The sequence below is a fragment of the Artibeus jamaicensis genome, unplaced genomic scaffold (assembly GCF_021234435.1).
Source record: "Artibeus jamaicensis isolate MK-2021 breed Jamaican fruit bat unplaced genomic scaffold, CSHL_Jam_final contig_467, whole genome shotgun sequence".
In the NCBI taxonomy this organism is placed as follows: Eukaryota; Metazoa; Chordata; class Mammalia; order Chiroptera; family Phyllostomidae; genus Artibeus; species Artibeus jamaicensis.
Window position 1 is genome coordinate 9,356,329 of NW_026521845.1, and position 26,645 is coordinate 9,382,973.

Below are 26,645 nucleotides of genomic sequence, written 5' to 3' on the forward strand. Positions count from 1 at the left end.
AAAGGGTGTATTTGGTCACATGTTTTAAAAACCAAACTATTGAGACACACACACACAAAAAGATGCTGTACATGAACCTGGACAGAGTAGAACATTTGGATGCCAACATTTCAAGGAAAAAAACTACATGGGCAAACTGCTTGCCATTAGGAGCTATTTTCTTGGCACATGTGATTAAAGTGTATGCGAGTCTGACAGCTCACGCCAGCATCAGCTGTCACGAACATGCTCCAATTCATGACCATCTAGCATTTTCCACGGCTATGTCAGCTTTCAAAGGACAGGGTTAACTGCGTGCCTGCAAATGGAGCTGGAAGTGGTTTGTTAATCTCCATTAATCTGCTACTCCTGTAACCAAACACACATGTTTATTTTATATTTTTTTCGAGTTAAATGGTTAATGGTATGAAATTGGCCATTGAAAACAAAATCATTCTGTAGATATGTTCCTTATGGTGTCTCGAGACCATCTCAAGCTGCGGTTTTTTTTTTCCTTTCCGAGTGAGAACAATGGATTTTTCTCATTTTCAACAATTGCCCTCACTTTTCGCAGATGCCATCCCGCACACTTTCTACAGACCCTACTCCAGAATCGTCCGGTTTGACGTCTCGGCAATGGAGAAGAACGCTTCCAACTTGGTGAAGGCCGAGTTCAGGGTGTTTCGTTTACAGAACCCAAAAGCCAGGGTTCCTGAGCAGCGGATTGAACTGTACCAGGTAACCTTCGTTTGGGTTGTTTTCGTGGACCGTCAGCCCAAAGACTTGGGGTAAAAGTCTTCTTATTCTCTTCGATTTTCTGAGCCAATGTAAACCGTCCCGCGCATTCAGAATGGCGGCAGCGTGGGCCCTCCTTTATTATTCAAAAGGAAGAAGCTTTGCACGGGGCTGGTGACTCTGACCCTGCTTCTTCAGCAGGGTCAATGGCCGGAGGACGCACCCTCGGGAGGGCTCTTGTCCAGAGGTTACCCCTCATGTGCAAAGTCAGATAACCTGGGTCCGCTTCCACCCTAAAAAGAGAAGCCACTTACTCTCCTCCTCTGCTGTCCTCGTCCTGTGACTGTTGTCCCTTTCTCCTCTTCCTGCTGTTGTCTGTCTCCCTCTTCTACATTCTTGTTTCTTCCTCTCTCTTCCTTGGCCGCATCCTCTCTGATTCTTTCTGCCGCCTCCCTGCCTCGCTCACACTCAGTCAGTCCCTTGCCCGCGCCTGTCTCCTGTTATTTCAGGCCTGCCTGCCACCTCCCTCACCTCTCTAAGCCCAGTCACTGGGTCATTGTGTCAAAAGGCGATGAGGGTGACTGAGATTTCAGAGATATTCTTGAATGCGTGTTACCCAAGTGGTGCCCACTGTCGGGAGCATCCACGTCCCCTGGGAGCTGTGAGAAATGCAGAGTCCCGGGCCCCACCCAGCCACGAGAGTCTGGGGAGGGAGGCAGGTCTGTAGACAGGCAACTTGGCTGCATTATCATGTTACCTGAAGAGTGGGGTAAGTGCCGAGGGCAGAGTCAGGGGGGCGTTGACATTCGTGGGGAGCCTTGAGAAGTTTCTGTTTACACAGGATCTTTGGTCGTTGTCAGAGGATGAAGCGGCTTGGGCAAAGACAGAGTCTTGAAGGCTTGAGGGTACTAGACAGAGGGTGCTGTGTGGCTGAAGATGAAGAGAGATGGGGAGAAGGTTGTCCCTCCGGGGAAACTGAGGAGGATTGAGAACAAACCCTCTTCCCAAGAACCCCAGTGTCAAGCAGTAGGCATGTACGACCATATGGACTAAAAGTGGACTTGCTTGAAAAAAGGAATCGACATTGTATGAGGAAAACTCAAATTGTCTTGCATTCCAGACATTTGGGAATTTGGGAATTTGGATAAGAATTTTCTTCGTATTTATTATGAAAATGAATTACCGTGCTGAAAAAGAAAACCCCAAGATACCATTGTGCATGCGATCTCAGAGAGTAAGTCTAAAGTTTTTCACAGTCTTCTAGGGCCAGCGTATATGTGTGCCAGACACTTAAAAGCACTGTGAGCATCTGTAAGCACTCCGTAGGTAGTATTCTCCCCTGCACCGCGAACTTGGCATGAAAAAATAATCTATTGAGATGTAACTGACGTAGAACATTGTACCAGTTTTTGGTGTAGAGCATAATGATATGATATTTGTGTATATTGCAAAGTGATCAACCACAGTCAGCTCGATAAACACCTATCACCTCATATAGTTACACATTCTTTCCCTTGTGATGAGAACTCTGATGATCGACTTTCTTAGTAAGTCTCAACAGTCGGATACAGGATTATTAACAATAGTCCAATCGTCACCATGCTGTGCATTACAGCTTTGGGACTTTTTTACTTTCTAACTGGAAGTTGGTACCTTTTGACCACCTTTACCCATTTAAGGTCTTCTCTTTTACTGTATTTTCCCCTCCATTTTACAGAGAAAGACCCTGAGTCATAGAGAAATTAAGTCACTGGCCCAGAGACAGCCAGCTAAGAAGCAGCAGGGCTGGCACACACAGCTGCCCGCTTCTGACCACACACCATACTGTTCGTGGCAGATCTTCCCCTTTCTCTTTGCCACAGTACAGCCAGAGTAGAAGAAAAATTAAAACAAACTAGGCCAGCCAGAGGGGAGATTGATATTTGGAGGGAGAACAAAAAGCAAAGCCTGGGTTCTCTGAAAAAAAAAACCCAAAACCTAGTTCAAAGGTAGCCAGCTACATTTCTAGGTGATTTTAAAAAAATAAAACAAAACCTTGCTGATATGTCCTCTTTTTTTCTTATTTTTCAATTAACTCACCCTGGCATGCCTCTCTGTGTGGACGAGAGCCTCACGGGTGGCTCCCTGGCCTTATCGCAGGGACTCGAGGCCGGGAATGGAAGGCAGGGCCTCTTAGGTTTCTGTCGCCTGTTACGGAAGCTGCTAAATCCCTGTTCTTCCTTGGCCTGGACATTCTTCTCTGTGGAGGAGCCTCTGATAGGGGCGTTCTCGAGAGCTTGCCTTACCGCCTCATCCCCGGTAGGGGAAGTGTCCAGTGTCCATTGCGCCTGGCAATTTGAGGACCTTAGTGGGTTCTCAGTGGCTGTGCCTCCTCAGAGGTCACTGCTGCTGTGGCTGCCCCATGGTACGAGCAACAAGATCTTCCTGGACTGGAGTGCCCCACTGACAAGGGTACCCTAAAGGTGGAACTGTCTGGAGAGGATGAGCACGGGCCTGTCCGTTGTCACCGAACGCAGGAATCCAGAAGGAGGTCATACTTAGTAGAGGAAAAATAAGGAAGGACAACAATGGCTCATCTGTCTGAGGCTCAGCTAGGCGGCAATCTAACCTCAGAAGGACAGCCCAGGTCCAGGAAGTCATTGAAAGAGACCCCCAAATCCACCGATGGTCATGAGCACAGGCAGCCGACTCTCTAGAAAGGCAGAACCCGCTGGGCCTGGGTTCACCTCTGACTAGATGGCTTCTCTCTGGGACCACAGGAAGCTAGAAGCCCCGAATTAAGGGTTGGGGGCTGGAGGAGGGCACCGCCAGGAACAGATAACCCTTTAGACTTTGAGATTTTTGTCCACACACCAGTGCTAACAGCCTGCTGTGGCCCATTCTCCTAAATCTCACCCTGTTTGCAGTTAACCAGCTCTTCATCTCTGTCGCACCCCACGTCGCCTCTGACGGGTGAAGGGGGAGAAGAAAGAAAAAAAATAAAGGTGAAAACCAAACTTTTTACAAATAGGAATCCTTATGATCTTTATGTTTTTAGAAATTTATGCCTAAGATAGTCGTCATTGGAATGTTCAGAAATATGCCCAGTGCCTTAGGAATACCTTTGAACTTAAACGATATTCAGTGTAGCTCTCCGTTCTTTCAGAAATGTGACTACATCTTTCTTTGATTCAGTGGCTCTTGCATTTATGATTAAAGTCATGCCCAGAGTTATATGAAGGGGAAAACAGAGAAGAGGGATCTTCTTCAAACTGAATATCACCAACATGGGCAAGGGGGCCCACCATCTTGCACTGGGGTGAGGCCCCCAAATTAATAACTTAGATAAGGGCACCCATGACCTTGTGGTCCCATGGGACAACCACAGAAGTGCTATTTGGATGTGCTGACCTCAGAGGTCTTTGGAACTTGCATTTATTTCTAGCCTCTTCTCACCAACTCACACACATTTCCCACTTACTGCTCATTTCAAACTTGACCAGCTTTGTGTCTTTGTAACTTTCAATGGTCTCATCACTGAAAAACAAACTACCCTCAAGTTTCATGGCCTCGAATAACAATCATTTTATTCCATCTCATGCTTTACTCCATCTCACGATAATATGTCTCATGGCCTCGGGCAGGGCTTGGCTAGATGGTTCCTCTGTTCCATGTGCCTTTGACTGGGGTCACAGGGTGGCATTCAGGTGGCCATTGCACTGGTCTGGAGGATTATGATGATTTTGCTCATGTGGCTGGAGCTCGGGTGGAATGACTCTTCGGCAGGTGGTCTCAGGGTGTCTCCATGAGGTCTTCCATGGAGACACGGTCAGCCTCAGGAGTCCAAGTGTCCAAGGAATAGGGTGCCAATCCTCTTGAAGACCAGGCCCCGAACTGACAGAGCATTGCTTTCACCTTATTCTGTGGATCAGATGAGCTTTAGGATGGTCCAGGCTCAAAGGGAAAGGAAATAGACCCCATCTCTTGATGGGAAGACTCTTGAAGAAGCTGTAGCCGTCTTTCATCTGCTGCGCTGACCCCGTACAGAGAGTAGTAATCTTCAGTTCTGTGTGTCTCCTAGCATCAGCCTGTAACTGGTGCCCCAGCTGGAGGTAAATCCGACTCAGCCTCCGTTTTCCAATTGCTCAGTATCTGGTGGAGGAAAAGACTTGTAATTTGCATTTCAACAGTGTGCTCTTTCTACGAATCTAGATATACTTGAGGGCACTCTTAGAGCAAAATCTGGAGTATCCAGAGAAATACCGCAGGACTCATTTCTTCCAGAAAGGGAGTTCTGAAAGTTTGGAGGCAGCCTGCTGTTTTTGGTTGGGCCCCTTGGGTGAACAGGCACATAATTCCAAGGAGATCTGCCTGAAGCAGGACATTCTATTGAGCCCACCAATATTTATAGCAGGGATATCTGAATAAATCAGCAGGGATATCTGAATAAATCAGAGATAGGAGCAGGCCAAGAGGCATCGTGTTTTATTGTATTCCTCTTAGGACCACCTTTGTTGTGTTTCAGCGTGTCCTGGGATTTGACGACTACCTCTGTGTTGTCTGTTCACCCTTGGTGAGGCAGCGTGGTGCAGGGTTCAGTGGCACCGGCCTCGTAACCTACATTTTCTTAATAATTCCCAACTCACTTGCTATTCATTGTGAGGGGCACATGAAACACTATGTAGAACTGCCACATGGAGAGGGGGCACTAACACGTGTTAGTTCCCTTCCTTCAATTTTGACTTCTCAGCCTTGTGACTCTGAGAGAAACTGCCCTCAACGGAATCACCTGCCAAAGTCAGTTGCCCGGTTATTTTTAAGATGAACTTATTTGCTTCAGACCACAAAGACCTTCATGCAAAAAGAACTCACTAGGAGGCAATGGGATGTACTGGGCTCACACAGCATCAAGCATCAGGAGAAACATGTCAAATTTTTGCACAGGGCTGATGTGAGGCGGCCCATATTGGTACCAAGGAGCCTGGTAGATTGCAGTCGGTGGATGGGTCTCTGTTAATCAGTAGGTGGATGTACTGAAGTTAAACTCATAGATTTCAAAGGAACCTTAGATTTCCTGACTGTGGCCCTAGGAGGAACCATGTGGCCATTGAGTTTTGGGGACAAAAAGACATCCAGCCTCAGTTGAAGTTGCCTTGACCAGGGAACTCCACCCTGTACAAAATGCTCTGTAAAAACATTGACAGAGGAGAGTAAAATACAGTCTGTCCTCTTGCCTTCTCTGACCTCTTCCTTCGAGAACTGGACTTGAATGCCGGTTTCAACTTGCATTTAGACAATCACCAGTTTGTCAAAAGTGATGAAATCGCATTTTTAGGGACCAGTTGCAAAGATCTACAAAACAGTGGCTCGACCCTAAGCCACTCACATCCTTTTATTTTTGGTTTCAAGCTGTATAGTAAATGTTAAGTGATATTCAGTATTGAAGATAAAAGGGGGAAGTGGTGATTATGGAGTCAACTAAGTAAGCAGAGATTCTAGTGTGAGAAGTGAATCGCCAGCCACTTTCATCATGATCATTTTATACACACATATATCATCTCTGCAAACAACTTCAAACTATGCACAGCCCTAAAAGTTTAGAGTGAAAACTCAAGGTTGATGGCACTGGCCTGCTTTTTAAGGTGCCTTATACCTGCCAAATGAAGGTGGGGGATCCTAACATTTTGGGGAGCATGGCACTAAGGGAGTTCATGAAAATATCCCTCTTTTCCTAACCCCAAACACATGTGTGTGCCTGTCACACACACGTGCGTACACAGAGTTCAGCTTTCATTTCCCATGTTGCCCCACAGGGTATAAACTAAAAAGAGGTCAGACAAAAAATCCCCGACTGTCTGTTCAATTAGACTTTGCAGAAAGTGCTACTGGAAAACAACAAGATGGAATGGTAGACCGTGCTGCTTGTTGGACAGGATTTTACAGCACGTCATGCCCTTGACACCGGTCCTCACCCCAACGCCACCTGGGAGGCACACACTGTATAGTAACCCCCTTAAAAAAAAGGCGTAAGGTATAATAAACACTTTGTTTGCACAAGGCTATTAATATCCCAGGGTTTTTTTTTAAAACCTGGTTGAATGACAGGCTTGCTTCCTATGGAAATCAGAGGGTTATCATTTGCATTGGGGATGACGTGACCCAGGGTCTGGTGAGCAGACAGAACCCCAAAACTCATGAGAATAGCAGCTCTGTCCCACTGTATTCGAAACAATGTGGATCATCATGCAGTCAGAACTACCTGTCCGTGTTCTTGTGATGGGACACAGCAACAACGCTGGCAATCATTGCTAGTACAGCTCGCCACGGGCTGGGCACTGTTTTAAGTGCTTTGTGTAGAATGATTCATTCAATCCTTTTAGTAACCCTAGAAGGTAGGGAGTGTTATTATCTTCATCATACAAATGGGGAGACTGAGGCACAGAGAAGTTGAGGAACTTGTTCTGCCTGTGCAACTTCAAAGAGGCAGAGCCAGGATTAGAACCCGGGCAGTCTGGCCCCAGAGGCCACGCTCTTGACCACTTTACCAAACTAGCCACGGGCTTTGTAGTTGGGCCGGTGTGGATTCAAAGTGTGGCTCTGCCCCTCTGGGGAGTCAGAGGCAGTCATATCATGGAGGCGGTTTCCACACCTGCAAACTGTGGACACAAGCACCTACTGGACCAGGACTTTGTAAGGCAGAGAATATAGGGATGCTCCTAGCAGAATATCGGTCTACTCAATGGTGACCATTATTACTATTATTATTCAATATTATTACCACTTCCAAAGCACTGAAGTTGAACTTTGTAAAGAAACCGTCCTTTAACTTTAAAATCTGCCCGAGACCTTTTAAAAATGAGCACTCGCCCTGGCCCCTGCAGCTGCAGAGTCTGGGTTCTCTGTAGCTGCCCCTGCAGTTTGCTTCCTACTTTCCTGAGGTCTTATCTTCAACTCACTCTGCGTGCAATGGTCTCATTCCGTTGCAGATGAGCAGCCCAGGACAGGAAAGAAGAGAAACGTTGCTGCCCATCAGCCCTGAATTCACCTGCTGCCTTTTCTCATTAGCTTTCTGGCAGATTGCTAGCTTTCTAGCTAGCAATCATGCATCAGCCTGAGCCACAGTTTTCCATCAAAAAATGTGGATAGCTGTTCTTGTCCCATGAGTTTCTGTGTAAGGGTCTGGCACGCTGGGTGCAGAAGGAGTGGGTGGTGACCCAGGTTTGCTCGTCATCTGGAACGCGGGTTCTGTTTCCCCTGGAGTTGGCTTGTGGCTATAAAATGATGCTGTAATGACATTAGTCATCTCTGATGGACAGGGTCCCCTCTGATCCAGGGTTATGAGAACAGCCATTCATTTACTGAATTTAGAAATTCTGCCACATTTGTTTTAAAGATGTCCTTCTATTTATATAAAAAAGAAATAGAAACATACACATATGTGTGTGTGTGTGTATATATATATATATATATATATATATATATACCCATTCTCTGTTATTTATTCACAACTAATATTGATTAAGTGGGTAACGACCATGTAATTAAAATATGACATAATCAATTAATGAAACTGATATTCTTGGGTAACCTATAAACCTGCATGTTTGTAGAAAAACCAGACACATTATCATTTTTTTAGACTCGTTACTTTATAGTCACACCTCCTAAATCAAAGTGCTCAGCTGAATATAACCAGGGGCTGAAATTACCGAAGAGGCCCCACGTGTATCGGTCGCCAGGAAGTTCCATTGCTGCTCATCGGCAACGGAATGAGACCACTGCACGCAGAGTGAGTTGAAGATAGGACCTCAGGAAAGTAGGAAGCAAACTGCAGGGGCAGCTGCAGGAAAGGGTGTTAGAAGTGTGCTCCCCAGGTATAAGTGTGTTAGTGTCTGGTCAGAGTGGGATTGGAAAGGAAGATCAAATAAGAAAACCGGAAGATACAGCCCCAGAAACCTGAAAGACTTGTCCAGGAGGCCGGTTCCCACCCTGAGGCAGGAAACAGTGGTGATTGTCAGAATCCATCGTCCCAGGCCGTGTGGCTCAGCCTTAAGGACCAACCTGACTCAGTTTCCCTTCTGAGCCTGCCATCAGCTGTTGTACCGCATGTTTCTCTCCTTGCCTGTGCTCATGTGACTTTTGGCCAGCTGAGTCTCCTTCTCTGCTGCGTGATTTATAGATACTGGTCGCAGGCACATGACTGGGCTGCAGCTTCTGAGGGACTTCCGATCACACAAAGGGCTCCTTCATCCTCCACCTGCAGAAATGAATTCACTCATTCACGCACACACGCAGTCCGCACAAAGGCCCATCTGTGGAGAAAGGGAAAGCAAGCAACAATAGAGAAATGTAACGTGTTTTTGTCACAAAAGAGAGACTTGCCTGTGTGTGTCATTTCCATAAAGCTCTCCATATGCCATCCTTCATCCTAACTGCGCGTGGACAGGTGTCCCATCGGAACTATGCACCGTGTGCAGACAGAGACAATAAACTGACACAGTGATGGAGACACCCGAGCTCCGAAGAGGCTGTATTTCTATGCGCATCTGTCTTTGGAAGCTGGCATGAATGCCGCAGGAGTCTGCTCTGAGGCCGTGGTGGAGCTCTGGTGAGGCAACCCTTCCTTCCTCACCTCCTCCCAGGGGACGCAGTTACAAAGGAACCGTGGTGATTACAGGCCATGGCCATGCAGAGCCGGTGAGGTCCCCGAGGGTAATCAGGCCACGAGTCGGCTTGTTCCGTACCCCCAGGCTGACCCGGCCCTGTTCTAGGGGTTGCTGTTAGGCAGGAACACAGAGCTGCGTTTATGCCCCAGTGGAAGGAAAGCCACATCCCTAAGTTCCAATTCTCTGGAAATTCTCTTTCTTGGCTTTTCTCCTTAATTTTCATTTCACAACGCAGTATAGTAACTAGAAAGGGTAAAATGCAGTACAAAGTTGCTATCTAATGATTCCTTTTGTGTGTGTGTGTATGTGTGTGTGTGTGTGTGTGTGTGTGTGTGTAATGTTATATATATAATCTCTGTGGAGTGTACAGGCGTCTGTTTTGTCATGAGCACAGAAGGCTCCTCCCCAGGCCGTGAAAGCTTCTGGAGGATGAATGTTGAAGGACTAGAGAGAATCAGTTGTTTCTCCTGCAGATAAGCCAAGAGTGCGCCGATGTCTGTCTGTGTGAGAGTAGAAGTGGGATTATCAAGATTTCCAACCAGAGCATCAGATTCCTCCCAATGAAAGCAACGCACACCTCTTCTTGAAGCTGCTACCGTCAGCAAACCAGAACACAGGGTGCCTGGAGGCTTCCACGCTTTGCTCCCCTCTGTCTTTTTGGGGCTTCATCTCCCCTGGAGATCAACATTGACACACACACAGCTCTCCCCTGGAAGCCACCGAGGGCCAGGGGCTGACTGCTCAGCCCAACCAGTAATTGCTTGGGGAGCCTAGATAAGAACACTGGCCTTTGGAGTAAAAGTAGAGTTTTTATTTTTTTATTTTTTTACTAAAAAATTAAAAATTTTTAAATTTTATATTTTTCAGCTAGAGTGAAGAAATAACAGAAAGGGTTTTTGTTGTTGTTGTTGTTCTACAATGTGTCTCATTTTTAGGAGAAAAATCAGAGGGGGGCACTCCAGTAGGGATACTCATCTAAACAGAGCATTTGGGACATAAACTATATGGTTTAGGGACACTGTTTAGATTGGGATTCCAGAAAGGAGAGGCACATCTGGGATGACAGGGTGGTGGCTAGTTGTGTCTTAAATACTGATCTAAGGAATCTGAAGTTCATTCGCCAGACGGCAGAAGCTTCTGGAAGATTTAAACCAGGTAAGTGACTTGATTATAATAATCATTCACATCCACTGCATACCAGGCAATGTAATAGGCTCTCTGCCTTCTCTGAGTCATTTAATTCTCTAAAAAAAATATGGGCGGGTTTTATCAACCTTTTCATAAATAAGAAGGTCGTGGATCAGTACATGATGGTATGTGTTAGCCTGACTTCAAAGCCTAGGAACCTTTTCAGTACACTGATGACTTCTACACACACGTGGGTTTCTCTAAGAAATCTCACGGACCACAGAGGAAATGGAATGGCTGGTCCGTCGGCAAAGAGGGCCAGGGCTCCTCACACCTCGGGAGAAGTCTTCGGAGACCGAGATGGTGGAGAACGCAGCGTATTCTTTGGGGGCAGATGACTCCTCTGTGTCTTTCTAACACGAGCAGTTTGTGATGCTGAGGTCCATAACTCAAAGTCAGGCAGATCCGAGAGGATGGTGCTCATGGCCAGCACAGTGTGTGTTTTGCCGGTTTGTTAACCCATGTGAGCCACGGCGTATGTCCACACTGAAAGCATTCCATGCATTTCAGACAACACCAAGGTGCGCTGACGCTAGTGAAGCTGGTGTCAGGTTTTCTCGGCCGCCCCATGGGGAAGTTTCCCTTTCCATCAGGAGTCTGGTTGCTTTGGCTTCTTGGCTCACCTGTAGGTCTGTTGATGTCTGAGTATGCAAGGTAAGGTAGAGTTTCCAACATTTTCTTGTAGCTCTTTGCAATGCCTCATAGGAGTGGGAGGGGTGTTCTTCGAGTCCAGGCCAAACCCTGAGTCAATTTATGGCATTATGCCTTTAAGACTAAGATTTCTTCTAGCTGTAATTTTGCATCTAGACTACTATTTCTTTTACTTATTTATTGCCCCGAACTATTGGATAACACCAGTGACTGTTGCCTCTATCCACTCCCTGATTGGCCACTTTCCCATGGCAGAGAGATGAATGGATCCTTTCATGTAGGGAGTTTGTAATTCAGTGAAGAGCTTAGAGGCTTGCCAAAGGTGATATGTGGGTAATTTGAATATAATATAGATAACATAGTGAAGGTAACATTCCAACATCACTGTGGGTGGTAGCTAAATGATAGACAGCTAAAGCTCCTTTTCAATGTATTAGAAGCTCTCTTACTCAGTAAGGAATAGTGGTGGTTCTATTACTTAAAGAAAAATGTCAATTAAAGCCAAGGATTCTAGAAACATTTCATCGACAGCACCTGGGAACCTCTGTTTTGCTTTCTATCTCTATGAAGTTGCCTGCTGTAGGTACGTCAGAGAAGTGAAGTCACATACTTGTCCTTCTGTGCCTGTCTTATTTTCCTTAGCCTAATGTTTTCAAGACTCACCCATGTCCTAACACGTATCAGCACTTCCTTTTTACAGCTGAATGAAGTTCTACTCTATGGGTATCTATGGATGGACCCTTAGGTCGCTTTCGCCTTTCAGCTGCTGCAGGTTAACACTGCCATGAGCACTGGTGTACGGGTCTCTGCCCATGTTTTTGGTGCTTGTGGGTATACGCCTGTGAGCAGAGCTGATGGATCATATGGTAATCTACATTTACCCTTTTCTTTTTTTTTTTTAGGAATCACCAAACTTTTACAAAAAAAAATTGAGCAAATTATCTTTATGAAGATTTTCTAAGGCACTCCACCAGAGTAAAAAAGAAAAAAAGCGATGGCTTTCTTTACTTTTGGTCCTGCATTTGATCAGTTTCTAAACCATTTAATTAACTTGTGTAATTACAATATCAAGGCCAACTATGATAAACAGGTTTAGAAACATACACAGTTGCTACCCACTAAGTGCACAGCTCCACCGATGAGGCCAGACCTGCTTGGAACTTACTACACAGGTGCTTTCTAGCAATGAGGCTCGGCATTCAGTGGGCATCAGCTAATACATATGGCAGAACCGATGCCCCATACTGGTTAACTGGGCCAGTTGTTGAGAGAGTTTCTACTATTCAACTAGATTTTCTTTGTCAGGTAAAGATATATAAAGAAATTTAGTAACACCTGTAGTTGTACAGAAAACACCTGTATATTCACAACACACTCGTTGGGAGATTAGGGGAAGGCAGAGATAGCGAGGCTAAAATAGAATGGGAGGTTGACTGACCGGTCTGGCCATTTTTGTATAAAGTCTTGAGTTTAAGAAAGGACTGTCGGGTAAGGGCAGCAGGTTGGTTTCTTCCCTTACAGTTCCATTTAGCGTAGGTGACATGTGTCAGGTAAACGGAATAAGGAGGTTGTGCCTATTCTTAGAAAGAAGATACTTTTGAAGTCAAGACTGGAGACTTTGAGATGTGATTAGAAGGTTTTCTAGCCAGTTCTGAAGCCAAATCATGAAGCTGGGGGAGGTGTACTTTTAGATAGCATCCTTCATCTTTGTTAGAGACCCATGCGATTAAAGGTTTGGGAAACTGCCCTTTTAAGTGTCAGCTTCAGGAACTGGGTTTATGTAGCTTACAGAGAGAGAGAGAGAGAGAGAGAGAGAGAGTTAGTTCTGGAACATGCTGGGAGGGACTTAATAATAGCCTCCAGGAATAGGAGGGATATTCTCTGAGTGATGGAGAGCAGCCGTTTCCTGTTTGCACGGAGGACTGGACCAGGAAGAATGGAGTTAAGCGGCAACAAGTGAGTTTTAACAACTCCTTGGCCAGAAAGCTTGAGACAGCAAGCCCACAGAACCCAAGTCACTTCCATGTTTCAGAAACATGTAGTTGGTTCTCTGTCTTTCTTAGGTGGTTTAAATGGGCTTGGTCTTGAACTAGTAAAAAATATATAGAGGATCTTTTACCCACATGACAATACCGAGTTGTTCATTGTCAGAACTTACCAGTGTTGGTTCTGTGGCTAAGAAGGCACTTACCCTCTAATGAGATTTTGCAAAGGAAAATGTTTCAGAGTATTTTTGCTCTTGTTTGGTTCACTTTTCAGGCAAGATCATCCAGATTTATTCCTTCACTGTAAGGTGAAGAATTTCCATAGATTTTCCATTGCGTTTCTTGCCTATTTGGTTGATATGGTCATAATTTATTTTTAAAATTCTGAGACTACATATACTTGTATTTATTATATTTATGTCTATACAAGTATATCACAGATATAGTAATACATATTATATGTATAGTTCAACAATGAAAGCAATGTTTTGTTCTAGACAGTATGTCTAAATGTTAAGGATATGAACATGAATAAAACACACACTGTGCTAATTAGGAGCAAAGAAGATATACAAAACATTATAATATAATGCATCCTTATAGGAGGTCAGCTGGGGGAAAATGTTCAGAAAAAAATGAGTTCTGGGTATATTAGTTGTTTTTAGGCATGAGGCAGATGGTAGTACGTGGAAACTTCTCCACCATTGTTTTATCATTGATATCCTAGATTGGGTGAAGTATACCATTTACTCTGAACTGGGTAGGTGGTATCTTATTTGCCCAACGGGGAGTGTTTTCAAGGCAAAGCTTGGTTTTCAGAGGATGGGCAGCCATTCAGCTTGGTTTTTAAAGTTATCAGCATTAACTTTGCATGCATTCCACATTTCATATTTTCATCTTGTACCAACAGTGATTGTAAGCACATTAAAAATCTTGGCCTCGACCATTTCACGTTCTCTGTCACCTGGAAGAGGGTACGGGGGACTCAGGTTCCAACCCGACTCCCACCACTCTGTGGCCTTCACAAGCCGGCTCCGAAGTGGGGAAAGGATGGCGTTGCTCGGAGACCTCTCTACCCTTGCTCTCCGTGAGACGTGGGGAGAGCTACTTAACCTCCCGGAGTTGGCTTTTCTTAGTCAACCTTACAGCAGTTTTGAGAATTACATTAAAGTAAATAGCATGCACCAAGGCCGGAACCCAGCTTTGCCCAGCCCTCAAGTCATGTGTTTTTGCTTCTTTAATTCCCAGAGAATTGGAAGAGCCCTGATTAGATTCTCTCCACTTAGTGGGGTTTGCTGAACCTCAATGGCAAGGTCTGCTAGTAGGGTTTGTCTAAAATTCACACTAGCACTTCCAAGTCCAGCTGTATGAATCTCTTTCCTTTTATAAACTTGCTTAATCCAGAAAATAAAAGACCCAATGTGCTGTAATGCTAAATAGTATAGGACGCCTTTGTTGCCAAATGACCTGAGACAGATCATATATACACACAGAAGAGAAGTATATTTTAAAATCCACAGGAAGATTATTCGTGTTTGTTTTATAAGGTTTAAAGGAGAGTAAATAAATCTCCTAGACATTCAGATAGCCATTCAATTAAATCACGCACTGTGCTTTGAAATGACATCAGGTTGAAGTCACATTCCCCGGGGAAGCTTATGAACCTGTTGTAGAGCCTGAAGCCATCTGTCTGAAATGACCACGGAGGAGTCAGACTCGATGTCAGGCGGGCGATCTAAAACAGTAAGGGACTTGAGCCTCTAAACCCTGAGGAGAGGCAGGCTGCGGCTCCGGGTAGGGGGGCCATATCTAGGAGACTTAGGGTCCTGGTTTGGCTGGCTCCGAAAATGCTGTGTGGTGATTGCTGGAGGGAGGTGGGTGGAAGGCGGTGGAAGGAAGGATGTGGGGATAAATAAATGGTGATGGACGGACCTTTGACTTGGGCATGGTGAACACACCCTGACAGTGTTCAGATGAGGTCTTGTAAGATCGTGCACCTGAAACCCAGGCAATTTTGTTAACGCATCACCCTAATACCTCCCCCCAAAAAAGGAAATAGAGCATTGCTATTTAAAGACAATTTTTTTTAACCCCTAACAATATTCACTTCCTACAGAAATTCAAGAACCTCGGTGGTTACTGTTTATTTATTTGAAGTAAATGCATCCTTCTAAATCTTAGTGTTCAGGCTGACTTGGTCTCAGACTTGCACCACGCACTGGGCCAGACCTCTCCTGCCCAAAGCTGTTCTTAGTCTGTAGGATATGGAATCTCTTTATAAATCATAGCAAGTCACACTGAGAGTAAAAACCCCAGCTCGAGACGTACCTCAAGAGCCGAGGCATGCTGTGTTCTGTAATGCCAGTGGATTTAGGAACTGGGGTCAGCACCCTCCTCTCTTTATTAGCAGAAGATTTATAATCCAGGGGCCTGTGGAGGGTGAGCATGGGCCCTCTGACCCAGACCCCTCCCCACAGCCCAACTCCCCAAATTAAATGTCAGGAAACAGAATAACAAAACCATTACCTTCGCAGTGCAGAATTTATGGCTGACGTCTTGCAAAGCTTATGTCAGCAAAGTAAAATAATTACTGTCACTTTCCTTTAGACACTCGGCTTTATGGTTCCTGACACCTTTATCCTAACACACAGCTGATTTAGTAGCTCTGTTTTTCATGGCGAATGGCCTGGTGTGATGTTTTTCTGCACATGGCCACGCTTTTGTGAGGACACTGCGTGGAGACGCGAGAGTGAAGCTAAATTTAAATAGTGAGCTGGAAGACCTTTCCAGCTCTGGTTTTGTCCTGCTGCTCATATGCCAACTGAGCTCTGTCCCTCCCTCTTCTCTCTTCTAGATTCTCAAAGCCAAGGATATAACATCGCCAAACCAGCGCTACATCGACAGCAAAGTCGTGAAAACAAGAGCCGAAGGGGAATGGCTTTCCTTTGATGTGACTGACGCTGTGCACGAGTGGCTCCACCATAAAGGTAACCCCCACCCTCTGTTGACCCCCCCCAGATACTTAGTGACCTAAGTTATTGCAAGTTGGCTGCAGCTTTAAGGGCATAGATGTGCATGCAAATGATCTCCTTGACTTTATGTTTTCCAGACAGGAACCTGGGATTTAAAATAAGTTTACACTGTCCCTGTTGCACCTTTGTAGCATCTAACAATTACATCATCCCCAATAAAAGTGAAGAACTAGAAGCAAGATTTGCAGGTAAGTGAAACCTGGTCGTATGCGGCGCAGTGAGGAGGGCCTATGTTGTTAATCTCACGGGGGATGAAGTCAGTTCACATGCAAAAGTGGGATTGTTTGGGGAGACCTGGGGAGTGTCACTAGTTTGGTCCAAGATATGGTTTGAGGGAGATATGTGAAGGCAGAAAGGTTTGGAAGAAAGGAATTGCTTCCTAGTTTATGCTGCTCAATGCCCAGGGATGACGTGGCCATACTGACTGACGGATCAGCCCTTCACATTGTTCAATAGTTAAGCTCTGCATTCTTCACTTAAGCAAGCCAGCTTTCCATCTATGCTAAGCATTCAAGCAAGTCCCCCAAGCCAGCATCAGGACCCCACAATTGTATGCCAGAGAAGAGGGAGGTCCCCTCTCTCCACAGCCCCTTCAGCTGACTCCCGTGTAGGGGACCACTTCACGTTGGCTAACGGGTGCCCAGTGTTTTGACTGCCTTCCTCATCAGACTTGTACAATAGTTTATAAACTCGTAACAAGGTCATAGTTTCCTCCAGGCCCTTGCTCACCTGTTAGTGAATTAGCCACAGTCAAGGACAATAAGGAGATGCCCACAGTACATGGGCATCCAATGGTGTGTTAAAGTGGGTTTTCTTACTCCTCACTCAAGGGTATGTTTTTTATAGATTTCAAAGAGAGAGGAAGTGGGTGGGGGGAGGGAAACATCAATGTGAGAGAGAGACATCAATTGGTTGCCTTCTCTATGAGCACCAACTGGGAATCGAACCCGCCACCTTTTGGTGTACTGGACGATGCTCCAAACAATTGAGCCACCTGGCGAGAGCCAAAGGTTGTTAGATAACGAGTTACTGGATGACAAGAGGTTGAAAGGGAAGTGGGTACCATGTACGGGTGCAGCGCCGCCAGGTCAGGGAGCTGACTTCCTTTCCCTAAGTGACAGCATCCACGTGCAGAAGGCTGCAGTGGCCTTAGCTCATGGAAAACTCCTCCCAGGGGTCGAGGGGTTTATTTCACTCTCAGACCTCCTCAGGGTTCCCCCCGTGAGGAGATTAAATGCCGAAACTGGCAGTCTCCCACGAGGGCTTTGGGGTGCTCGAGTTTCTGACTCTCAGACGGGCCCAGGGAAGTGTTACGGATGTCGTAAACTCCGTGAAAAAGCCCTTCCTTCCCAGCCTCCCAAGATAGCATTAGGGAAGGGCAGCTTCTGTTTCACTGGGACCTAATTCACTGCAAGGCAGTGTCAGGCTTAGTTTATGTTCCTTAGGAAAGGCTTTTGTGTTCAGTGGTCCCAAGAAGAGAGTGAGCCTTGGGGGGACCAGGCAGGTTCTGCTGCTGTGTATTTAGTCCCGGGAGGGTTTGGACGCAGCCTGCACTGAGGCGACTCAAATCACCCGCCTAGATTGCCCTGGGACTAGAGGTCAAAGACTTCTTCTGTAGTGACTTTCGGAACCACCAAGCCCTGTCTTGGACCCTGAACAGCCCGCAGACAAGAGGCCCATTTAGCAGTGTTCGTTGTCACCTGCCGTAGTCCTGTTGTACCATACCTCTTTCTGTGGGGAGTGACCGTTGCCAGTCATCACTGCTATTTGTGACAATATAAATAAACAAACAAACAAAATAGGGCTGATAATACTTGATGAAGGTAAAGCTAAATGTTGATTACCCAAATGCATTTTTTCAAGGTATTGATGGCACCTCCACATATACCAGTGGTGATCAGAAAACTATAAAGTCCACTAGGAAAAAAAACAGTGGGAAGACCCCACACCTCCTGCTAATGTTGTTACCCTCCTACAGACTTGAGTCACAACAGTCCAACCGGCGGAAGAAGCGCGCCTTGGATGCAGCCTATTGCTTTAGGTAAAAGAAAACAAAAATAACACGAAGGAATTGCATCTGGGAACTCTTGTACCGCTTTTGCCCATTCTTTGACCCGCACACACCGCGTAAGGCCAGGCACAGAACGGGGTGGCCGTCACATTTCCTAATATCGCTCTTCCCCAGAGGCTGAGTGCCATTGTTATTTGTGTGTTGTACTCATCAACCTCCTAAATCCTTGGGAAGCGCTTTGGGGCGGAAGGAGAAAATCAGCTCTCTGCTCCCCAGAGCAAGTGGGCCTTGTTAGGGAGACCCGCCACCTGTACAGAGCCTTGGTCCTCACTGCGCAGGGCCCACGGTCATAGCGCTTTCCCAGTAACGGAGACAAGGGAGATGGAAGGACAGTGTTCTTTGTCACGTCTTTAGCTACAGGATATGTGGGAAGTGAGGGCAACGCAGATTTATTCCCTTTCCCACGTGAGTCCATGGAGGGAGAGTGTGAGTGTGCTTCCGCGGTTTCTTAGCAAGCCTGCTGAGAGGGGAGCTTTCTCTCTATTTCCAGAGCTGTGTGGCCAGGAGGGGTCCTCCCTGATTAGGTGCACAGTGTTAAAGTTCACAGGGACGTGGCATTTTGGGGTGGTCAGGGCTAGTGTTTGTACTAAGCAAGATGCCATGTTTCTTGATCTTTGGTTCATTCCTCGATTAAGAATCATGACATGAAACAAAGGGTTTATTTTCAAAGGAAAATACCTGAGGTGGAGCTTTGAAAATAACTGTTGTGCTTCATCATTTTATATTTGAGGCTGGATGGCCGCTCTGTGCAGCGTTGGTTGGAAAGAGGTTGGTCTCCATCAGCCACTCTCTGCTTCTATCTAGTCAATCATAGGAAAGGCTTGATTTTCAAAGTCATGTTCAAGGGGTTCATGGTGGAGAATTACAAAGGGAAAGTCATCTCAGCTAATCACCCTAATCCCCCATCACCAAGGTCACTTAGATTACAGTAAAACCATTAAGACCTGCCCTGTGATAGTTGTTTATAGATATTTGTCGAATCAATGAATGAGTCGCTTTTCTGTTTGGGGTGAGGGACAGGAAAAAATAAGCTTTAAAATCTCCATTGCTCTTCTTTTAACAGAAATGTGCAGGATAATTGCTGCCTGCGTCCACTTTACATTGATTTCAAGAGGGATCTTGGGTGGAAATGGATCCATGAACCTAAAGGGTACAATGCCAACTTCTGCGCTGGGGCGTGCCCATATTTATGGAGCTCAGACACTCAGCACAGTCGGGTAAGTGTTTGGCCGACTTGTCTGTTCTCTTCTTGACTTGCTCCTGTGTACCTGCCAATAACATCTGACCCTTGAACAATGCAGGGATTAGGGGCACTGACTGCCCAACACACTCACAGTTGAAAATCCATGTAATCCACTTTTGACTTCTGCAAGAGTTAATGTCAGTCATCCCTCTGTATCCACAAGGTATTTCTTCCAGGACCCTTCACAGATATCCAAATCTGCAGGCCCTCAGGTCCCGTATATAATTTGGGATAGGGCAGTGCCTACTGTTGGCCCTCCCCGTCTGTGATTGGTTGAATATGCGGAAGCGAACATCCGAGATGTTGAGGGCTGACTGTGTGCGTATTGAATCTAAGTGGACCCACGCAGTTCACACATGTGTTGTTCAAAGGTCAGCTGTATTTCCAGATGAATTCCAGTTGTCCTGGTGCCAGGTGGTAACATGGAAAGAAAGAACACCGAGGCTTCAGCAGACTCTTTGGCCAAGCGAATCACTAGCCTCTGACAATTAGCAGATCATTTCGCTTCTTCGAACCTCAATTCTTTTTGGTCAGAAGGAATGTCTCCACCCAAAAGTATGTTTAGAGGAAATAATGCCAAACTTGAGAGTTCCTGTGAAGAATACAGAGGTGATCTGTGAGGACAGGCCACCTCCAAAGTCCGACTTAGGTTGGGCACCAGGGCTCCCAGCCCAGATTAGCAAAGACCTTTCCTATGTAATAATGGTATTTGTCCAAATGCTTCTGTCTGGTGCATGATGATGAAAGAGGCCACCTGGTTATCTCATCCAAACCTCTCACTTTTCCAGAGAGAGGAGAATCCATATCATGTAGGTGGCTTGCCCAAGATCAGACAGTGGTGACAACCAAAGCTTGGAAGGCAGGCTCCTTGTTTGATGACGAAGCCCCGGAAGGCTCCGCCTTACTGAATTTCCCTCCTGCAGCGTGGCTGCCGTTGGAGTTGCACCTCTCTAAGTCTCCTTATTAAAGAGGCATTAGAAAAATCGGTTTCACTGCAGGGTAGGAAAGTGAAGCTACCGCCAAGATCACAAAAGGCATTCAGCTGCACTCAAGAGTTCCAGGGTTATCAATTATTTTAGACAATCCGTAGTTTCCAAATTCCTCTTTAATTCCTATGAAAAATCATGCGTTCATGGAACACGAAGTCTATTTATTTATAAATGCCTCCATATGCTGGATTTTAAATTGATAAATACGCCCCACGCAACGCCCCCCAACCTTCCTTCAGCTGTTTTCCCAAGTCCCCTGTAGATTTTGGCACCGGGCGCTGACCATGTGCTTGGCCCCGTGAGAGAGGCTTGCTCATGCCTGTCCTTCTGTCCGAGCTCTCCGGCCAGGCGGCTTCCTCTGGACCGTGGCAACGGGAGCTGTAATGTGGGCAAGGTCCCGTTGCCAAGTAGAAACATAATTCCCCCTCCCAGATACACAGAGGGAGTGTGTGAAGGCAGAGCCCGTGCTTGTTTTCCAAGGAGAGAGGAAGAATAACTGTCATGGGCGCAAATATGTGGTTTGGACAGCTACCCAAGAAGCCAGAGGTAGCTTCATAAAGTAGGCAGTGTTGCCGTGCTGAACAGATCTTCTGTCTTGGGCTGAAAAAATCACAGTGAATCTCGAGGAAAAGGTCACTTGCTGTTTGCCTAACACATTAACGGCATCCTTGGAAATGACTGTCATCACCGGGGAACCTACATACTTGCCCTGGTAAAAGTCACGTTCCCCTTTGAGAAAGAAGGGGGTTCATGGTTCAGGGTGGATTGTGGAACTTTCTCCTCCATCTGTTTTAGGGCTGGCCAGCCACTGCAGAGCTGAATGGAGGGTGGACTCTTGTTTGTGTTATTGTTGGAAGCCAAATGTAAGAAAGTGAACAATTAAAATACAGATTGCTTTTGATGAAGCAAGGATAAGTGAAAAGTCTTTTTCCCTGTTTACTTACTGAATTTATATGAGTGACATTGGTTAATAAAATTCTGTAGGTTTCAGGTATACAATTCTATAGTGTATCACCTATACCTTGTATTGCATGTTTACCATGCTTATCTTTTTCTCTTTTAAATGAAAATTTGGGTGACACCACACTAAACTGACCCGGGAAGACACTTAGCATAGAAAGATTTTACACTGCAGACAGGAGTTTTGTTTTTTCCTGTACCTAAGGGTAGAGCGAAACTCTGATGGAAGTATCAGTAAAAAGTTTTATTCTTTTACTTATCCGTGTATTCATTTCTTCACCTTGCCCATGAGTCTTATCAGACCAGAGAACAATTACTATAAGGTAAGAACAAAATCTAAAAAGTGTCTGACCTCACAGAAAATTTTCTCCGAATGGGAAGGAAGAATATACATTCATGAAACAACTGTAGTAACAAAGAAGTTTGGCGACAGCACCAAATACTAAGAGAACCATTTGTTTGGAAAGGCTGAAATGTATATATAGCAAAATAGTGATCAAAGGGAGGACTTACTGGAAGAACTGTAAAATCAGTCAAAGGAGCAATTTTGTCCATTCTGACTTTTAAAGAACCATTTGTCTGCAATGTATGAAAAAGGGATTCTGTAGAAAACCAATGAATTCATTGATTACTAGGGACATGTACCATTTTGACCGTGACTGGGGCTAAAGACAAGGGAATTGTAAACCAAAATTTATTTCAATAGCCCATCAGGGCTATGGCTGATAAGAATAGGGAATGATTCTTTAAAAATTAATTGCCTTTCTGTTTTTGTTGTCTTTTCTCTCTGGCATTCTTACAGGTTCTCAGCTTATATAACACCATAAATCCAGAAGCATCTGCTTCTCCCTGCTGTGTGTCCCAGGATTTAGAACCGCTAACCATTCTTTACTACATCGGCAAAACACCCAAGATTGAGCAGCTTTCTAATATGATCGTAAAGTCGTGCAAATGCAGCTAAGATTCTTGGAAAAGTGGCAAGACGATAATCACACGATGATGATGATGATGATGATGATGATGATGATGATGATGATATGACAACAATAACAATATTCAGGACAAGAAACATAAGAGAGCCTTGTTTCATCAGTGTTAAAAAATTCTTTGAAAAAGCGGTACTAGTTCAAACACTTCAGAAGTTTGTGTTCCGTTTGTGAAAACTGGCATTCGAAACAAAAGGAAAAAAAAATGTAAAAGGCTTTATTCTACATTTCGCCTACTCCGTAAGTGAGAGAGACGAGAAGCAAAACCTTTTTTTTTTTTTTAAAGAAAAAAAATAAACACTGGAAGAATTTGTTAGTGTTAATTATGTGAAAGAAAAAAAGAAAAACGAAACAGGAAAATCCCGTTAAGCGGAGTTGCTGTACATACGTTCCTAACCCCGGGCCTCACTTGATTTTTCTGTATTGCTATGCAATAGACTCCCTTCCCGTTTTTACTCTTAGAGTTAACAGTGAGTTATTTATTGTGTGTTACTATATAATGAACATTTCATTGCCCTCAGAAAATAAAACAGGTGTATAAAGTGGAGACCAAATCCTTTGCCAGAAAACTCATGGATGGTTTAAGGAACTTGAACTCAAACGAGCCAGGAAAAAAAAAAAAAAAAGGCCAGATGAGTGGGATGAAAACCCAATGAGTTCTTAGATGGTCCAGCAAGTCCGTGTCAAGATAAAGACCCTGGAAGCGATGCAATGTACCAACTGCCTACCGAAGCTTCTTGTAAGGTTCAAAGCTGAAAAGCCTGTTAATAAAGGAAATTTCAGTCAGAATAAGTCTGTAAGATTTTTTTCTGCCTTTCAGTTGTAAATGGTTCTTTGTCAGTTTAGTCCACCCGTGAAATGTTGCAATGTTTTGATACATACTCGTCACAGTTCAGACCTAGAACTCTTGCTGTCTAGTTATGCCATAGGTTTTTCTTAGTCTTGGTATATGTAACCATACTTATATTACTACAATAGATGAGTGTAGAAGCCAGTATAATTGGAAACACATCTGCAGACTTTTTTTTGCAAACTATTAAATCAAAACATTAACTACTTTGCGTGTAATGTGTAAATTTTTACCATATTTTTAATGTTCTGTAATAATGTCAACTCTGATTTAGATCGGACTTAAATTTGGGCTTTTTATTTTTATTCTTTTAACAATCACTCAGAATTGTGTTTCCTTTAGCTGGCTAGTATTTTTGAGTAAAGCCCCTAGATTCTGACTTGCACTAAAAATACACGTTTCATAATATTTGCTCCACTGTTCTTTATAAATTGGCCATTTTTATAACATAAGCTACCCGAGTCTGCTTGTCCTTTTTTCTGTTACGGAAAAGATAGATTTGAGTTCAGTCATCTTCCCTCATCTTCCAAGCATCATTAGTAATCAATTCAGACATTGAAAAGCTTCAGTTTTAGGAAGATTTGGGACAAAGGTAGATACAGAGACAATGAAGTGAAATGTTTTCATTTGACAAGGGCTTTTGGACCTGACTGAGACTCGGTGACTGAGTTCAGGAAGGCTTCTCTCTCACCTGACTCCAGCAGTATTCGTACAGCATCCTCCTGTTACCAAAAAGCAGACAGTTCATAGGAAACTTCTTTTACTTTCATTAGGCTTGGAGTGTTCAGGGTTCCATAGAAAGACTTGCCTTTTCATTGATTTTTTTTAAGGAAAATATACAGGTCAGCACAAATCATTTCATTTATTTCATTGCAATTACAGTTTCTGTAGATATCCTAGGAAGGTCGAAAAGGCACAAACCAAATTCTCCCATGATCAAAATATATTTTTCCCTGTGAATGAGTGTGTTCTCTAGATCTGCGACTAGCACTTACTTTGCTTTAATAAATGATTTGCTACCTGATTGCCGAGGCAGTAACCTTAGGGCACAGTGTGTAGAAGGTGTCGGTTTTCCTGTTGTTCTTTATTTAGCTTTAAGATAAAAATTCATAGGTCAAACAATGGAATCTGCAGTTTCACTTAAAAAGCAGTACAGTGAGGGTAAATCCAAAGGAAGCTGTTTGATATAGTAAACTTTTTTTGGGGGGGGAACTTCCTGACCATTAATGAAAGGGATGAATTGGATTTACAAGTTTGAAAACTGGAAAGGCAAGAGATGGAAAACCACACTAGCGAACACCCCTTGTGGTAGATGTACCCCAATCCCACATTTGAGCGTGTTGATTTATTTTCTCTTCCACGTTTCTATGAATTCTATGTAAATCACTTTTATTTCTGCAGGTATTTTCTTCTCAGATAGTAATGACATTTTGTTTCGTATTATTTTGTCTTTCCTCATGAATGCACTGATAATATTTTAAATGCTCTATTTTAAGATCTCTTGAATCTTTTTTTTTTTTTTTAGTTTGGGGATTCTATAAGGTCTTTATTTCCCATAAGTAAATATTGCCATGGGAGGGGCGGGAGGAGGGGGGATGGGGGAAAGGTTAGTATTCGGGGTGGGGGAAGGGCAGTTTTTATGTGTTAGGCAGCAGTATTTTATGGTTGGCATGGTTTAAAAAAATGGAGTATAAGAATAGCTGTTTTGTATTTTGATGACTGATTACGCTGTATTTTAACACGATGTATGTCTGTTTTTGTGGTGCTCTAGTGGTAAATAAATTATTTCAATTTCATGTCGATGTGTTTTTCCTGCTGTGGCACCGTGGCTGAGCCCAGAGTACACCTCTAAGGCAATGGCAATGACCTCCAGCTGGAAAAGCCAGACCATCTTTACAATGGTGCATTTTTCTTGTGGTTCGTGTTATTTTTTTTTCCCCTCCAGGATCCACACTTTCGGAAAGGTCATGCTTTATAGCTCCAGAGCCAGGACTTATCTATCAAGAACTGAAGAAAGTCCTGTGCCGTCTTTTTAGTCTCTTGTTTATTGCTCTTAGGTAATTGTTTGAAATTTCATTTCCATCCAGCTTGACTGTCTACCAGAAAAAATGCAGAGAGATGCTTGGACCGTGCTCTGGCTTTCTGGTTCCGTGTCCTGCCAACCCCAGAGCCAGAAGACTTGGTCTAGACGACATCCCTGTAGCCCCATAACTTGGGCTGTTGCTGCGCCAGCCAGATATAACAAGAGCCACGTGCTCTTTGGGGTTGGTCTCTGGGAGCTGCTACTCCTTTCTGCATTTCACCCATACCACTGCACCAAAAAAAAAAAAAAAAAAAAAAAATCCTATTTCCACGCGTTTCCTTGGCTGTTTCCTGCAAGACCAGACTTTGCAAGTACCTTGCCAAACTCTTAATAAATAGCACTAATAAAAAAAAGTAGTTGTGGCTCCATCCGGTTGTCTCGCTTTATTTATCTAAGGAAAGAACTCTTGAGTGCCTGTTGTATGACCACCACGGAGAAGCATACCATCGGGGCCGAGTGTTCAGGTAGGAGAGAAAATGGCTCTTTTTTCCAACACCTGTGTTTCAACTTTTACACTCAATGCAGAGAGGAAGTCTTTCACTCTAAAACAATGAGTTTGTGCTTCTCTACAGAGGGCCAGTGTCAGGTTGATTACCCTGGCCCACATGCCCTTGTGAGCCACTCTGACCCTCTGTATCTTTATCTTAAAAATGAAGATGAGACTCCCAGCTTTCCACGGCTTTGCATGCTCAAGTTATTTTGTTGGTAAGTAAATGGGCATTTATATTTTTTATAAAATACTTGGCTTAGTGTTTGGCCTGCCGTTGACAATCCAAATGGTAGTCTTCACACTATATTTCCCAGCGTATTCTGTTTTTGGCTTTTTGATAACCCTATCGACACAAGCCTTTTATAGTCAGGCTGTGACCTGGGCCCAAATTTCTGCATGTTGATACTGAAGATATAAGCCCCCCAGACTTGAACCTCCTAAATGGGTGAAGCCATCAGTTATTCCTGAAAATATTCTGTCACCCTATCTGTTAACCTTTTGGTTACATGACTGACTGGCCAGAGATTGTTTGAAACAGTGGGGAAATGTTCATGTTACACCTTGCTTAAGTCCACCAACTGAAATTCAAAGTAGAAGAGACCAAGTGGCTAGCTGAAAGACCTATTTCCCGAGATGGTGATGATGGTAACTGAGGTTTGCAGAGCACTTACTAGGTACGGTTCTCTGTTAACCTAGTTAACCTTGTATTTGACCCCATGATCTAGGGTTTAAAAATATATATAACTCCCTCTTACTGG

The 26,645-nt window shown here is 44.4% G+C and overlaps 1 protein-coding gene across 3 annotated transcripts in view; it reads left to right on the top strand.

Moving 5' to 3' along the window:
* Positions 1-24,875, top strand: part of TGFB2 (transforming growth factor beta 2) — a 67,799-nt gene extending 42,924 nt beyond the window's left edge. The window contains exons 3-8 of one of the 3 annotated variants that reach the window (XM_037140649.2): positions 554-717; positions 16,038-16,170; positions 16,293-16,403; positions 18,194-18,256; positions 19,350-19,503; positions 22,281-22,387. In XM_037140649.2, the coding sequence (XP_036996544.2) occupies positions 554-717; positions 16,038-16,170; positions 16,293-16,403; positions 18,194-18,256; positions 19,350-19,503; positions 22,281-22,305 (650 nt within the window). In that variant the 3' untranslated portion in view covers positions 22,306-22,387. Of the gene's footprint in view, positions 1-553; positions 718-16,037; positions 16,171-16,292; positions 16,404-18,078; positions 18,257-19,349; positions 19,504-22,280 lie in introns of all 3 variants that reach the window. The other 2 variants (XM_037140647.2, XM_037140648.2) reach the window with 2 other exon arrangements.
* Positions 24,876-26,645: the final 1,770 nt, after the last annotated feature.